The sequence below is a fragment of the Poecilia reticulata genome, chromosome 12 (genome assembly GCF_904066995.2).
Source record: "Poecilia reticulata chromosome 12, P_reticulata-male-v2, whole genome shotgun sequence".
NCBI classification, from domain to species: domain Eukaryota; kingdom Metazoa; phylum Chordata; class Actinopteri; order Cyprinodontiformes; family Poeciliidae; genus Poecilia; species Poecilia reticulata.
Genome location: NC_088841.1, coordinates 5589930 through 5607009, shown reverse-complemented (window position 1 = coordinate 5607009; position 17080 = coordinate 5589930). Strand labels below are relative to the sequence as shown.

Sequence of the window (17080 nt, the reverse complement as noted above, 5' to 3'; positions counted from 1 at the left end):
AAATCACAGCCACTTACGTCCACAAATCCAACCGTCTCTCCATGCCAGGTCATAAAAACCCTCTGAGACCACAACAGTTCCTAGCTGCCCCTTATCACCGATCCCTTATGTGTTGGTCGTTCACTGCATCTCAAGTAGTTGTGTCGGATGTTGATGACGTTGATGTTCTGTTATCTTCTTCAGGGCATGACCTCCAGCACACAATTCTCTGCTGAGTGTGAAGGGGCTGGGATGAGAAGGATGGCCAGCACTTAAACTCAGAGGTAGGGTGAGAAACTCAAAGTTGAGATGCTGCTTTTCTGCATTCAATGCAATCAGCTGAGGTGGTTCATGAATCAGGTCAGGATGAACCAGAACTCGCTGGAGGGACTGTGCATCCCATGAATACCTCGGAGGATGTTGCTGGAAAGAGGGAAGTTGGGGTTCCCTCCTTCAACTGTTGCACCCACAACCTGATCTCAGATAAGCAGAAGACGATGGATGGATGAATATGTCCACAGAAGGAATACAAACTAAAGCGTGTTTGGTGTACTTCCTCTAGTTTCTATTAAATACTGTATCTACTGTTTACATTCAAGCCTGTTCATAATACTCGCATTTTCCTGCTGCTTTTATCTATATCATCAAGGAATCTAGGAATCCATCCAACTTGCCAAGCGTCTTACTGCCATGAAGGGTGTGAATTCATAGCGTTTGAAATATAATAGCTGACCGAATTCTGCTTCCAAGCATTCCTCTGTGGTTGTGATGTTGCACTGATTGCGATTTTGTGCATTGTGCAGCTCTATTTAGCAGCTTCACCACAATGGGCGCTCAATGCTGCTTGTCATATTTGGGCATAGGGGTTATTGAGGAAATGTGGAAACCCCTAAAAAAAAGATCGATGTTTAGAGGTGGAAAAAGACAGACTCAGATTAAAAAGGGGGCAGTCCAGAGTTTTAGGACACACATTTTTAATGAATCAGCAACATTGTTAATTTGAAGATCTCTGTAACAAGATGTCGTGCAAACCAGATTAGTATCAAAATTTTTTAGGAGACTCAATTCAGAAAATACTTTGAACTTGTTTCAAGTGGCTGATTGTTGTGGTTTTTGTATTTTTTCTAATTCTGCATTTTGTTCTTACACACATTCACGCACACACTCATGGTCATATGTGGAAGCTGCAGGGTTGGACCCTCATGGAGAATGATTTTAGGAGTGAATGGAGATGAAGGGGGGGATATTAAGTCACTCTATATAACATCCAGGACACAATGCCGTAGTGATTGATGGGGACAAAGTGGGAACAGCAGGACAGGTGGCGGCGACGGGGGGAACCAGAGGAGGGATGGGGAGGAACGGGGCGCGGGGTGGTCCTAAGAGACAGCAGGGAGGGGAGTAAATATAGGAGGGACAGAAGAAGGAGAGGAGATAAGGTGAACAGAGAGAAAACAGATTTCCAAAGAGACCAAGGAGTCTATTTGTATGAGTAATCAGCTGCCGATCCACCACCTAACACACACATATATTCACCCCCGACACACACACACACACACACACACACACACACACACACACACACACACAAACCCCCCCCACCACCCCCCACACACACACGCACACACACTGCTCTGTCTCTCTCTGTCAGCCGTGTTTACCCACTGATTTTCTCAACAAGACAGCCATTGACACTGGATGGATGGGGCTAATCCGACACAGAGAGGAACAGCTCTGCCGGGGTTACAGGTCTGAGATGGAGCGCCCCTCACCTAATCTTCCGGCAAATATTTATCACTATCAATTTGGCCTGACTCCGTGACATTAAAATACCACATATAGATAACCTCTTGCTGGAGAATCGATCGCCAACTCCTGCTGGCCCCCACCGGCTCGTCCGGTCCCTGTCGCGCCGCGCCGCCCCACCAGAGGATCAGATTGAGAAGGTCAGCGTAGTGGCACATCACACCTGGTACCGAACAGGTCATCTGTGCAGCTGCAGTGCCCAGGGAGGCTTTTTTGCATTTTAATAGGGTTTTTTTTTTTTTTTTTACCAGACAGAATCCCAAAGAGAACCGCTGGGGTCCCTGAAACGGTGGGCAAAGACGCTTCTTTCCAACCGAGTGAGAAACTCAATCTCAGTTACTTTATTTATGATACATTGCAAAAGTATACACATATGATGGTGTATTAGGGCAATTGTAGACAGAAAAGTAAAAAGTAGATTTCCGCCAAATATCTCCACATTTTTTAGACTAATCTCAGACATTTTCTAGAGAAAATAAGTACATTTCTGACTTTGAAAAGTTGCAGATTGGCTTGAAAAGATTTAGATTGATCTCAGAAATTTTCTGGAAAAAAACAAGGACTTTTTCTGAGTTTGAAAAATCAAAAAATTTGCTTGAAAGCCCTCGGATATTTTGAGATTAATCTAATATTTCAAGAAAGAGCAAATAAATTTCAAAAATGTTTCAAAAGTTGAGAATTTTTGACTTTTGCAAACTTTTCAACATTTTGTCATCTTCTACCAACAGAACAATATGAGCATTTGTAAAGTGGAATCCAAGCACAAGTCAACTTCACAAACTTGTTTGCAAACAAATTTCTGAAAATTGTGGTGAACAGTTGTGTGTTACACTTGTTACTTCAAATTTTCTTAGCAACATTTTTGTTCCTAAGAACAAAAATGCAGATGGAATTTTTACTGGTAAATTTAAAGTAAAAAAAAAAAAAAAAAAAAAAAAAAAACGTGTTCCTAATTCTACATGTTAAAAAATAAGTTTAGAAATTCAATGTTTGTCATTGTTTATGCATGGATTTACAGCGTCTGACTTGTTCTGGTGCAGAATTATGACACATTGCTGACAGACGTGGGATAATATGCAACATAACTGTTTTGACTGCAGACACTTTGAAAACAATCTGATGAGTATACTATTTAGCACCATTTAGTGGCACAAATTGAATTTTTGGAGGGTTTGTGAGAGAGAAAAGATCAGAATTGGGTGCCATAAAAAAGTTGAATATGGGGCAAAAAATGTGACTTGGGTCGCTTTTACCTGCTGTTTGAACTTAGCCTATTTCGTAAATGACAACTTCAGTTTTGTACCTACAAACGTCTATTTAGTTTTGAATTATTACATATCATTTTACAGTGTTTGTGTTGTAAAGTATGTTACAACACGTATACGTGGGACTGGCCAGACCGAAAGAAGTACTGTTCCCCATGCACTCACAGACCAGTCTGGGCTTTCTCCCATTCACTTGGATTCCTCCAGTAGATTGTTGTTCTTTTTACCGGTCCAATCAGCAAACAGAAGGTGAAGTTGTGAACAATTATGTCAATTTTCTGTGCCGTTTTAGAATTGTAGTCTGTAGTTTTAGCAATGGCAGCAGAGGAAGTGAACGAAGCCGTTGAGTGTGTGTTGGCCATCCAAATATTGAAACTTTAATAGCTGCCTCGTTCGGCTTGGCACGTCTGTCTTGACAGTGAAGAATAGTTCTTTTTTTTTTTTTTTTTACATATTTAGAAAACAAGACCTTCAGTGTCCATTGCCAAACAGGGAAAAGGTCGACATTTAAAAAATCCAATCAAAACCTAATAAAGCAGGAAAACATATTTACAGTTCGGTTTAGTTGCACTGAAGGGGAGCAATGTGAGTTGTGAGTTTTCTTTCTGGTCATCATCACAGTCAGAGAAGTCATTTCCTCCAACTCCATTATAATTCAGTGGGAATCACATAAAGCTTCAAAGAGGAGTAGGGAGGGCCGCCAGCAGGCTGGGCGGAGGGGTTGCTACCACAGCTGTGTGTGTGTGTGTGTGTGTGTGTGTGTGTGCGCGCGCGCGCTCTCTCTCCTCCTCCCTCTCTACCAGTCAGGCCTGCACTATGAGAGCACCAGCTGATTTTTCTCGCCTCCTGCCTCCTCTTCCTCTCCCCGCTAATTGACCAGAGGCGTTCATGCACACATTTCTCACTAATTTCACATTTGCTATTCCAGCAGTGGTAGAGGCACGTCTCGAGGAATACATCTCTTCTCTTCTCTGCCAGAGTCCTCCCAACACCCCCTCATCCCAAACACACGCACGCACGCATTCACGCTCATAAACCCTCATTCAAACCCACCTGAAAGGCCCCCTGTCAGAAATGAGCTGTTTTCATTTGATAATCAAATCTCTTCTATTCCGCCTTGTTCTCCGGTGCGCGTGCAAAAAAAAAAAAAAGTCATTTCTGATGGGAGGGGGGTGGATTGCCAGAATAAATTGACACGTATAGGACAAGGCGCGGGACACGCAGCGTATAACTCTAACACATAGTGTCACGACGAAGCGGTAGAAAACTCCAAAGTCATCCAGTTTTCTCTCTAATCATTACAATTAGTGGGGAATTATCGCTGGACTCTGACAGACGTTCCTTGTAACTCTCTTTTATTTCCAGCGCGCGCTAATCAGCGGCCCTCATTACAAACGCTGATTAAACTGCAAATTACCCAGCAGCGGCCCCGTCCGCGCCTACCAGCGCCGCGCTCAATATCAATTAGGCCGAGCAGCCCGTCTGCAGTCTCCCGGCGCTTCCAAATGCTTGATAGTGCCACTTATTAGTTTGGAAAACTCGGAAAATACCAATAATCAACGGCCATGGAGCTGCAGGGAACGAGCCCCGGATTCCCCCGCCCACCACTCAGATGCAATCACGCGATAGCCTGGACTGAATTAGAGCTCTTGAGCAGAGACAGTCAGCACTAAACCTTCTGTTTATTTGCAGTCTATATCAGCTTACATGTCTTTTTAATCGTAATAACATTTCAAATGAGGAGTTGAACGCAAAAATCGTCGATGTTTAGTACAAATTGACAGCTTGTTCTTGTCTTCGAGTGAGTGGAAAATTGTATTTTGTTTTTGTTGTCAGGTTTTAAAGAACAGGAAAGAAACAGCTTTAAAAAAACCCAGTCCAAATAGTATAGATTCATTTTTTATGTACAGTTATAAAAAGGATACCCCATGAAATATTCATCTTTATTAAGAAATATTGACACAATATAGTTTAATCTCATTTGTACGTCATTCAAATAAGCAGATTTAGTTGCACTAAGGCAACAAGATTTGTTTAAATGCAAGACAAATCTTAGTACAAGTTTTTTTTTTACCTAAACAAAAAGGTAAAAAAAAAAAAAAAGCTTACCTTTTTCTTAAACCATAGTTTCACTGAGAAGTAGCTCCTAATTAGCTTAGCAGATCCAGTTCCACCAGGTGTTTGCTAATTGCTGCTGGCTAGTTTGAAGGAGCCGAGTGTGGAGTTACCGGGGAGGGTTGCTTTGTAAGGCAGAAGCTTGGAAACTGCAGGTCAGAGGAGGAGCTTCGTCCTTGGAGGCGGAGCTAGGTCCACTCAGACATTTTGCACAGCTGAATGGTTGCCACTGGAGATTAAATGATTTCTCAAATATGCATGAAAGCATCAAGGCAACACTCTAGGTGTGTTTTTGATGACGAAATAACATTATAACTTGATGTAAAGCTCAAAATAAGTTTATTTTACATAATTCTGCCCCTTTAAACTTCAACAGATCCAGAATGCAGCAGCACGGCTTCTCACTGGAACCAGGAAGCATGACCATATAACACCAACTCTGGCATCTTTACACTGGCTGCCTGTTTTTTATCGAATAGATTTTAAGATTCTTTTGTTAACTTATAAAGTTTTAAATTTCCCTAACTAACCCATTTAGTTAGTTAGGGGGCACACAGACCTCTTAAATTTCCGGTCTGTGTCCAGAACTTTAAGATCTAATAATCAGTTATTACTGACAGTTCCTCGGACTCGACTTAAGAGGAAAGGAGATTGAATTTTTTCTGTTGCTGCTCCTGTTTTATGGAATAACTTACCTTTCCAGATTAGATCTGCCCACAGCCTGGATCATTTTAAATTGCTTCTTAAAACTCATTTTTACTCTTTGGCATTTAATTGATGTATTGTTTTGTGCTCTGTTTTGTTATTTGTGTTGTCGTTCTTGTACAGCACTTTGGTGCAGTTTTATACCTGTTTTAAAGTGCTATATAAATAAATTTGACATTTAAACACTGAGTGACGATTTCTTTCCACAGAATTGTTTTAAATCTCCTTCTGATCCATTAATCTTCACAAACAGTTCCTCTGCTTTTATCCAAGAAACTTGATAGCAATTAAATGCCTTTACATTCACTATTTCCTCTTTCACAATGGATTTCTTTGCCCACATTTGCTTTTCATCATCAGACACAAAAAAGATTAGAACATTGTCAAAAGCCTAATTGTATTTTGCGAAATGAATAAACATATGCTGTATTAAGAGTATTTTAATGTGCATCAATTCTGATTTATATATTGTTTTCTTATAGAAGTTTAGCTTGTACAAAATTCATCACTTTCAGCTTCAATGAACGCTTTTGATATTAGCATGAGGTTTTAGCCTCCTTCTCAGTAGTATGATTAATAAAAGACCTGTTTAAGTACATAAACCTTTATCGTTATTAGCACATGGCAAAAATCTAAACTGCATAGAATACAGTACATATTTTTGACATAAGTTGCCTTGGATAATGCTATGAAATTGATTCTTTTCTCTGTGATCACACAAATCAATACCAGACGCAGACAGATTCAAATGATATTGAATGCGCTGTCGCTGTAAAACAGCTTTGTAAAGGCATGTCAATTGTTTAGCTTAGGTGGCATACTGTGTAAATAAATACCTTTCTTTATTTGGTCTATAACCTTTTATTTGACATATTTCACTGTGGAGTCTTTAATTCTTGTTCAAAGTAAACACAAAGGCAGATATGGAAGCAGTGCACTGTAAATGAACAGGACATTTAAAGATTTTACTTTGAAAAACGTGTCGGACAAAAGGAGATTTTTGTTTGGGTTCCCAGTGGGACACTCAGGATCTCATTTTGTGCATTAGATCTGGTTTATTAAACTTTTTTTTACTAACTTAAAAACTTATTGTATGGATTGTACAACAGTGGTCAAGTGTTCACTCAAATTTCACAGGTGTATGTTGGGATAAGTACAGTTCCCAGAAATTACATTCACATATTCCCTGAAACTTTCCCTGTAATTGACCAACATATAGTGCAACATTGTAAAATCAATGGAAGATGACTTTTTAAATAAATAAAATGTTGAAAAGTGTGGTGTGGATTTGACACCTTTTAGAACCAACTTTGTTTTGCCTTAGAATTCCTCTGCCATCGTGACACATTTTTTAAAACCAGTTTTTATGTGAAACAGATCAAGCTCAGTTCGATTGAATCTGTGAACATGAAATAATAATCTTAGTCTTGCCACTGATTTTTAACTCTTTAAATATGACTACCAGTAGTTCATTTTTGTCCTCTGTAGAGGACATTTATAAACTTGAATATCTCCCACCCCCTGCATTCTACTGAATTAATTCCTTTGGCTGTCTGGAGACGACATTTAGGGCTTTTCAATGATGACACATGTGAAGGGGTGGGACTTTTGTACGTACCTTTTTCTAATTCATAAAAATGGCGTTCATCAGTAATAACACATTTTATGGGAAGAGACAAAGTAAGTGCATGAAACCTTTTATTACCTTACAAAGACTGTGGGATTTTTTTTAAAAAAGGTGATTGGACAATATTTTTTTTTCCTGTTAGTCAGGAGGCTATAACTTAAACTCTTTCTTAAATTCTTTTGCTGGCACTGTTGCAGTGGTAAAGTCTTAAAATTATCAACGGAGATAATATAATATAATATAATATAATATAATATAATATAATATAATATAATATAATATAATATAATTAATATAATAATTTACAAAGCTTTTATAAATTGTAAATCATTGATAGATCTATTTGAAATCACGTGAGGTACAGACCAGCTCTCTCGCTCGCTCGACCTGCCAATCAGACCTGAAAATTCAATAACAATCTACTCCGCGTTCGACTTCTCTGTGAGCAGCTTGTCATCCCTGAAGTCCATCTGCTTTCCTCCTGCAGTTAGCTCGAGGGATCACACAGCAACGGAGTTCATTCATCTTCTACAGTCATGGCGGAGCCAAGAATACGGCAGATCAAAATTAAAACGGGCATCGTGAAGAGGTATTTTGTTTGCTATACTTAAATAAGATTCAGTTAGCGAAGGCGGAGGTTTCATAAAAGCAACCCCCCAGGCTAATGCTAGTTAGCTAACCAGCTAAGTCATACAGGAACTTCTCGAGGTACACGGTGAAATATTTGCTGGGTGCGCTCTTAGTATATCCCGAATCGCTGCTAGAGCGCAAGAGCTAGCTTAGCATGGGGTTATGTTTAGTTGGTTTCTGTTGGCGTTTAAATCTCTAGCCGTACAGACTGACAATGAAGGCGAGACGTCGACCGTAAACAATGAACTGGTAAAATGTGTGTAGAACCTCGAGGCGCCAAAGCTAGAGGTAAGCTAACCTACTAGCAGATGGCTAATACCGGGTTGTCCCTGTGATGCACTGCTTTGCCTCTATTTTGTTTTAATTTTGGCTGTGCTAATGAAGAATAAGTTGCACTCAGTTGTTATTGATAATGTATTTTTAGCCAATGATGATGATAATAATAATGAAAACTGTAAATGACTATATTGATATATATATATTTATATTTGATTTTTTGTTTTGTTTTGTTTTATTGTTTTGTTTTATGATGCTGTTTCCTCATTTGGCCGGGAGTTGTTTGTTGCTTTTTGACCGATGTTTTGATTTAAAGAGGGTTTTTTTTTTTGGAGAGACAAGGTTGCTAGGCGATCTACACAAACTTCTGACAGAAACTGACGGTTGGCTGTTTTGGACATAGTGCAAAGAGTGAGCGAGCATCCGACTTACGGTTGGGTGGAGATAACTAGGGAATAGTCCAATTAAGGTCCAGACAATCAATTAACTGAGGGAACAAGGTGTTTTGATGACTGAATTGTATTGAGCGTGATTTTTATGTTTTGACATGAAATGTTGTTAATATTTGATTAACTGTCAAACAGTTGAAACAGTTAGTTAGAATACGTTTTAGTTCATTTGAAATACAGAAATGTTACAGTTAATTAAATGCATGTATTGTGAATTTAATGATATTACATAAAGTGAGGTTTATAGGTTGAAGTGAAAGGTTGGAACCACTAAGAGTTGCTAATGGTATTTTGTTTGTATGTTTGTAGCCCTTCATGTGTAAAGGCAGTTGAATAAAGAAACGTGAGCCATCAGTTAAAGAGACCATCTTTTCAACCGGGACGCTACAAAAACTACAAACTGTATGACTGAAAATGGAACCAAACGGCTTAATCTGGGTCAAGACAGCTGTGTTCTGTTAGGGGGTCATTTTCAGTTGTGTGTTGAGGTCAAAGTTCCACTGTTAAGTAAAAAAAAAAAAAAAAAAAAAGTTTCCATTTTTGATCAAATTTGAAACGCATACTTAGAATTATTTTGCAAATATACTTTTATATGTTCCACAAATAAGTTTTACATTATACATTTACAGTTTAGTTTACTATTTAACTATTTGTTTTATTTATGTCCCTTCAAAGTTCAAAGAAATAATTTCTTGCTGTAATTGCAACGTATTCATGACATAATTGATCAAATATCACCCAAAATCTGAATTTTATTTATGTGATTAATACGTTACTTGGATACTTCATTCCTTTTGGATGGATTTATCTCCAGTCTTACTAATGTTTATGGGTATAAATTAGAGGTGTGCCGATCGATCGGTCACCCATCATAATCGGGCCGATTTCCGTGAAAAAGTGTATGATCGGTGATCATTGTCTCTTGTTACCGATGCCGATCACCTGCATCTCATTTCGCAGCCTGCCTGTGCAGCTGGTCTCCTCTTTCCTTTTCACTGCGCAAACTCGCAGCAACAAATCCTAAGCAATGTGGAACTATAACGCACTGAGTGAATGGGGAAGTTTGCGTGTTGCGGCGGAAAAATTAAAGCACGTCAAAATGCATCAACACAACAAAGCTAATACGACATAAAAACGATGCCATACTTGACGGAGTTTGGCTACATCTAGGCTCACTGCAGTTAAAAAGACATATGGAGGATCAGATAGCAGGTAAAGCAGCGCACAGCTACAAACACTCACCCGGATTAGCATGACGGTCAGAAAGCTAAACAAATAACCCGCAAAATTATTTAAGTCTTCGAGCTGCGATGTAAAACGCTGGTTCTGCTCTCGCTGTTGAACCGCTGCTATGCTACAGGTAGTAATATTTCACAGACAGAGCGCCGCTTCTGCTCCACCTGGTAGTGACTCTCACACCAAACCTCTGTTTAAAGCTGCAGCATCTAACTTAAAAAAATACTTTTTACATACGTATTAAAACTTTCGCTGTCCTAACATGAGACAGATAATCTCTGAAAAAATAATCGATCTCCTCCCTGCTCTGCATAATTACTCCGCTCAGTCAGAAACATGCTTAGTGCCAGAGGAGGAATAAATAACCAATATTCCTAATTTCATAAAGAAAAAAAACATTTGCATCCTTGGGTAAACATTAAAATAAGTTTAATAACCAGATGTACCAGTGTTTAAAAAAAAAAGCTAACAAAAGGATGTTTCATGAGAATACAATAATAATAATAATATGTATTAGTATTTTTGATGAGCTAAGTGTATTTCTTTTGATAGAAATACACTTAGGCAAACCTTTTGCCTATCAAAAGGTTTGCCTTTTGATAGGCAAACCTCTAATTTCCCACTGTTGATTGGATTTGTGCTGCATGCTACTGATTGTTTCTGACGTGGATTAGATTACCAGCAGGGTCCTGCAGACTTGCGTAATAATGATTTTCCTCGGAGGATGTTGTGGGGGGGCAGAAATGCCACACGCTGTCCAGCAGCAGCCATTGGAGGCGAAGCGGCAGTGCAGTCTCTGCCCCTTCCTACTGTATCAAGCTTTGACATTCTCTCAGCACCAGACAGGAGATATTAAATCTCAAATCGCTCCGGACCAAAAGCGTCTCTGAGACATGACCCTTTAATCAGACCACTGGGTTTAAGCACACACAGTTATTTGTCTCTGCTCTCTCCGTCTTCAGTCCCTCCGCCCTCTTCGTTCGTTCGGGCTCCTGGTAAAGCCCGCCTTGCTCTTTTATCCGGGCCCCACTTCCTGCGCCGTTCCCCTCCGCCCCCCTCACATTCCAGTCAGTGCCTCCCTGGCCCTGGCGAGGCGGATGCCCTTAATAAAATGACAACAGTAATTTGCCTTTGTCATTCCGGTCGCAGCAGAGACTACACCGCGGCTCAAAAATACAGTGCCAGAGAAGGCGGCCGAATGTGTGTGTCGGTTGGCTTTAATTCCCTTTTCTTTTTTTTTTCCCTATTTTCCAGAGAGCTGCCTTTTCCATTAAGCCCGAGGTGGCAGGTCTATTTAAAACCAGCCACGACCCCACCCCTCATTCACACTGCGCTCCCAAGTCTGTGAGAAATAAGAAATTAACATCCGGTCTGGAAGGTGGAGGAGGAATGGACGTTTTGTTATTAGACTGTCCTTCAGTTTTATTTAAATTATCCCAAACTCCCTTCCTCCATCTTTTCCTCCTCCGTGCGCCACCTTCTCCTCTCCGAGCAGACGACATCACTCACCGTGCGTCAAGAAGGCGAGGGCGGAAGACAGGAGGCGGCGTTACATATGGTGCCTGTTTAAAAGCTTCTTGATGGAAGCGCATTACGATAAGGGGTAATTGATGTAAAATATGACAGAGTGCTGTTGGCTTCCTTGGTTAGGCGAGGAGCGGCACAACACGGAGGCAAGGCTCCCCAGTAATGTGACTGACTAATGAAGGATTACTCACTTACACTCAGCTGATGTTATGAAAAATGAAATTTGTGTTGTCACTCCGACGAGCGGCCGCAGCCGGAAAAAGACAATTAGATGGAAATCATTACCAATAGCGATATTTTCAAACTCTATTATGCCAATCAGGCTCTGAATCTGTTTAATAGATTTAGTTCCATTTGGCCCGTAATTGATAAATAATCAAAATTTATCAATGTACTCAAGCCCGTTTTCACTACCAATCAATGAGAGGAGGCCCATTTACCAGCTGACTTGGTCCAAATTAGGGATTGAATTGATGATCAATTAATCACTAAGAAGGAGTAGTAGTGTGTGGGAGTGAGTGGGTGAGAGTGGTAAAGGTGAATTAAAAGGGTCAGCTAGTAATGTTCAGATGTGAAACGGATAGTTCAATACAGTTACTATGGAAGGTTGATGCAGAAAAACAAAAACGGATAGAGGATTGACGTTTTTCATTTAAAATGAAAATATTTTCCTTAAAATTGGAATTTGATTTAAATAAACGGAAACAGGAAATGAAAGGTAAGTACAGGTGATGTTGTCGATGCTGTCTTTATTGATTTTCGGAAAGCAACTATCAGATGCTAACTAAGTTGAGTTTTTCTCAATTCTGGGGAACCACAGGGGCCATTGTTGGGACCACTGCTTTTGATCTTATTCATTAATGACTTACCAGAATGTGGCCCATCAAAAGTAGAGAGAGTGCAAGAATTAAGTTATTTCTAGGTCATTTGAGACTTGGTTGGTGAAACAGATTGTGAAAATGATGGCGATAAATCAGAAGTCTCATTTATCACGATAAACGATACAAGAAATGCCCACCTCTACTCTCATTGATGAAACGGTGGAGAAAATAGTGAAACTAACAATCCCAACAATACGACAGATTTGGGCTGGTTTAAAGGCCATTAATAAATCAGAATGGTTATCACAATAAGAAACTTATCGCAATAAACAATACGATAAATGCCCACCCCTTGTCCAAGCTCGGATGTTTTTTATGAAGTCAAAGGGTGAAGTTAGCAGGTCTTTTGGCAGCAGAGAGGAGTTTGTTACCGTGGTGTGTACCTTGGTATCCTGAGGGAGATGATCCTACTGTGTCCCCTCAGTCAGTGGAAGTGCATGAAGATTAATGGCCCAGTCTGTAAAAAGTGACCATCACAGCCTGCCTTTCATGGTCCAGTCTATCCGGTGTCTCGAGTGTTTGATGTTTGCGGGAACAACACGGTGTCTTTGCCTTAAACCGTGTCCTTTTTTTTTCTTTTCTTTTCCTCTGCTCTCGTCCGTCTCCAGGCTGGCCAAAGAGGAGCTCTCCTACATAAACGAAGCAAAGGAGCAAGAGGAGAAAGTGGAATGCCTGAAAGCAGAGGGAGGGGATGAATTCCTCATCAAGAAACAGGTGTTCAACTTTTACTGGTTCTCTGGTTTTAACGCTTCACATCCTTTGGTTGATTATTTGCGTATGTAATGAGATCAGTCCACAAGTTGGGTCATTAGAGTTTTTCTAAACTGATCCAGACATGATTAGATCATGTTGGGTTATTGTAGTTTGATGATTGCTGACACATGTTTGTAATTGAACGGTTTACAGGCCCATATAATCTCATGCTGTGTTTTCAGCGTAACACGATACAAGGGTTTCATATTGGTTGATATCAATAATTATTACAGGCAGGACTAGATTAAAATGTTAAATCGTTATTTGTCTTTTCCAGTGTCCAATCAGATTGTTTTTTGAAGGACAAATAAATCCCCATTGGGCAAAGAGAAGCGGCTCCGTCGTCCATTGTTGTTTGCAGATGAAACTTCAAACGTCAAATTTACGAGCGTACTAGAAACACAATACAAAGGCTCTGGCTCTGGACTTTTGCATGTAAAAAATGTGACTAAATGTGTTAAATGTTTAACGCATTAAAATCTATGTAATTCATTTAAATTAACTTGCTAAAGTTCTGACCCTAATAGTTATTGATTAGGGTTTTATTTGGTTTAAATATCTGAAATATTGCCGAACTGGTGACGAGACCTTTCCTGTTTTTTCCTGTTTTCACTCCACCCTGACTTTTAAAAACATGTTTAGGCAGTGATGAGGCATGGTGGCGAAACCTGAAACTGTTGCTGTGTAAGTTACTCAACAGGTTGTTGCTAGGTAACCAAAGACTGAATGAGTGAGTTGATGCCAGCAGCCTTGTTTTGCTTGCTGGGAGAAGGTGAGTGGCGAAAGCCTTTCTTCTGCCTACATCCCCAACAATGCCATGCGGTTCTGGATCGGAGTTCATTGAAATTCTAGAATATTCTATCAGACTTATAATCGATATTGATGATGTGCTTTCAATTATTATGTATTGCTGTTGATTTAGTTCCTTTGTTGCCGCATTTAGCGACTTTTCAGACAAAAAAATTACTCTGATCAGCAGATCAGGCTTTTTAAATATCAGTGATCGGCTTGAAAACTGCAGTCATACCACTTTGATTTCATAGCATTTTATACTGTTATTACAATGTTACATTCAGTCATTATAAAATCTTACTCGTGAGAAAAGTATAATTTCATGCGCGATTTACCTTTTTTCATAATTTTATTGTTTTAAAACAATGTAAAGAAACCATCTGTTCAACGCGGGACCCACAGTGGTTCAGAAACCGAAGGTGAGCTTGTGAGATTCTGTTTGTGTTGGGTTTGTTGACTCGGTGGCAGTTTTGAGCGACGGGCTCAGTCGGTGTTAAACGGGCGGATTGGGAGGCCAGATGGATTATTGAAGATGAGAGGTTTGTGAGGCAGGATGGCTTAGAGGTTTATGTTTTAATGGAATCAATACGCTTTTAAGTGTCGTCTTCATCCCGTCCTGATGGGATCATTCCACCGCACCGGGGAGGGCACCGTGACTTTCCTCTCTTTCCAGCGTCGCTCCACTCGCCCGCCTCACCCTGTCGCACCTAGACGACTCGTCCGGCGTGTTTTTGACTTTGCGGCGCCGCAGCGGGGTTGGCGAGGAAGTTTCTGTCAAGAAGTGTATCTGATGGCGTCAGCTGGCTCTTTTCTACTATATGGGACGGGGCTCCACGTTGGCACTCGACTGTATTGCAGTTCCGCTGATCAGTGCGACCCTCGCCTCAAGGTCCACTGTGGATGCTATAGCCATCCACATTCACATTCACATTCCCCTCCATGTTCCAAAAGCCCGGCCAATCAGTCTGCCTGTACCTAGCTGTTCAGATCAATGGCCGAGACATTGGAGGGAAATTTTAAGAAATTCTTGTATTAAATTGACAGTTTAGCGGATCTAAAGGTCTTATAACCAGAGATGGTAGTGACTGATGTGATGTGTGTGTGTTGTGTGTGTGTGTGTGTGTGGTGGTGTGTGTGTGTGTGTGGTGGGTGTGGTGGGTGTGTGGTGTGTGTGTGTGTGTGGGTGTGGTGTTGTGTGTGCGTGTGTGTGTGGTGCAGATGGAGGTGCTGCAGGAGTCCAGAATGATGGTGCCAGACTGCCGCCGTCGCCTCAGTGTAGCCCACGCAGACCTGCTTCAGTTACTAGTAAGTAGCATTCAACTTCTATGTGCCACAAATCTGGAACAAACTGCCAGAAAATTGCAAAACAGTCGAAACAGAGATCCTTTACATTGGCACTAAAAACCACCGGTTTAGAGTTACTTTAGATCCATCTACAAGTTTGTATTTAACAATAGTCATCCCACTGTTGCCAACTCAGCAACTTCCTTGCTATAGTTAGTGACATTTTAGACCATAAAAATCTGTATGGGACAAAATTGGAATCTGCAGGTCCGGCTTTTTTGAAAATGTGCCATTTAAAAAATATTACATTGGCCACTCCCAATCGGTGCACCCCGAGATTAAAAAGGCTTCTCAAATACATCAAACTGCCCGGAAAGCGAACTTCAGCGACCGTTTCGCTGCTTTAAACAAAGTGAACTTTTGGATATGAACAGAAAGCACACGTTGCATTAATGAACTCGTGGACGGCTGCGACAATGGAAGCAGAGAGCGCAGCCAAACCCCCGGGGATTTAAGTTGATATGGCGAGAAGCTAACATAAGCATGCGCGGCTCAGGGTCAGCACAATTAGCGCGGCGCAGCAGCCGGGCGGCTCCAGGGTGTGAGTCACCAACCTCCCCTCTTCTACACCCGAGGCAGACGTGCACACGCTCATCACAGTTCATTAGCGGCGCTGTCACCGCGGCGACCACCGCAGGAACTCGGAACGCACTCGACTAAACGGCGGCTTTGCGGTCGCGACGTCCCTCTCGGCGACTTCTGCTCTGCTAATTTTAGCTCCCAGTAACAAGTTTCCTAACGATGGTGACAAACATTTAGTTCAGTGTATGTTTTTAATAGAAGTCAGGAATAATGCAGTGGTCGCAATAACCCTGTTGGTGTGTGTTTTGTGTGTGTGTGCGCAGGAATCAGAAGCGGATCTGGTCGAATCAGAGGAGTACAAAGAAGCCAGGAAAGTATTGGACTCGGTGAAGCTTGAAGGATAATTTCTGCCGGCTTTCTGTTCTCGCCGCTGGATTCTCGCCGGCTTAAATGTCCATTCCCTTTTCTCCAGTCCTTGTTCAGAACCACAGAGACCAACAGAATCCGCTCAAAGTTTCTTGCTCTTGATGTAATTGTTTCTGCTGTTTACTTCTAACGCCTCCCACCTCCATTTGTTCAACTCCTCCTGTGTGTAAATCCCACAAGAACACAGCGAAATATTGTTTGTGAACACTGCGGAGTGAAGGGTGGTTTCTCTGCGTTTTCGATTATTAAATGCTCACTTTCGGTCCATTACGTTTCGAAAATCCTTTTTTCATTTTCTTGAGACTTTTCATAAATTTGAATGTTTGCCTTCTCTGGGACGAGTTTCTGTCGTCCGCATTGTTATTTTCTCATGTTTAGCCTTTTTGTTTCTGAATAAATAAAAAGTACGGTGAAAATGACCTCTAACAAATCAAAGCCCAAATATGCACTGTGAAGTTTCTAATAGACTTCTTTTTTTCAGATTTTTTTTTCCAACTTTAACATTGCTTTTCATTTCTTTTTTATTATTATTTTAATCCACTTAGCTAACCATTTGGAAGAATTTAATTGCATGTATGTTCCTGCTAACCACACAGAACTGGATTGTGTCTTGATGCCTACAATAAAGACAAGAGCACTTTGGGAAACCCTGTCAGTTACTTGTGAATGACAAAACGTCCCTGCTGCTCTCCCGTTTATTATTCAAATGGCCTAAAAATAACGACACCTTACATTACCGCTGAGTGA

At 40.8% G+C, this 17080-nt stretch overlaps 1 protein-coding gene across 1 annotated transcript; it reads left to right on the top strand.

Moving 5' to 3' along the window:
• The first annotated feature begins 7909 nt into the window (after positions 1-7909).
• tbca (tubulin cofactor a) lies at positions 7910-16603 on the top strand. The gene is made up of 4 exons (XM_081613689.1): positions 7910-8086; positions 13105-13210; positions 15260-15346; positions 16231-16603. The coding sequence occupies exons 1-4, from the start codon at positions 8034-8036 to the stop codon at positions 16309-16311; spliced, it is 327 nt and encodes a 108-aa protein (XP_081469815.1). The 5' UTR covers positions 7910-8033; the 3' UTR covers positions 16312-16603.
• Positions 16604-17080: the final 477 nt, after the last annotated feature.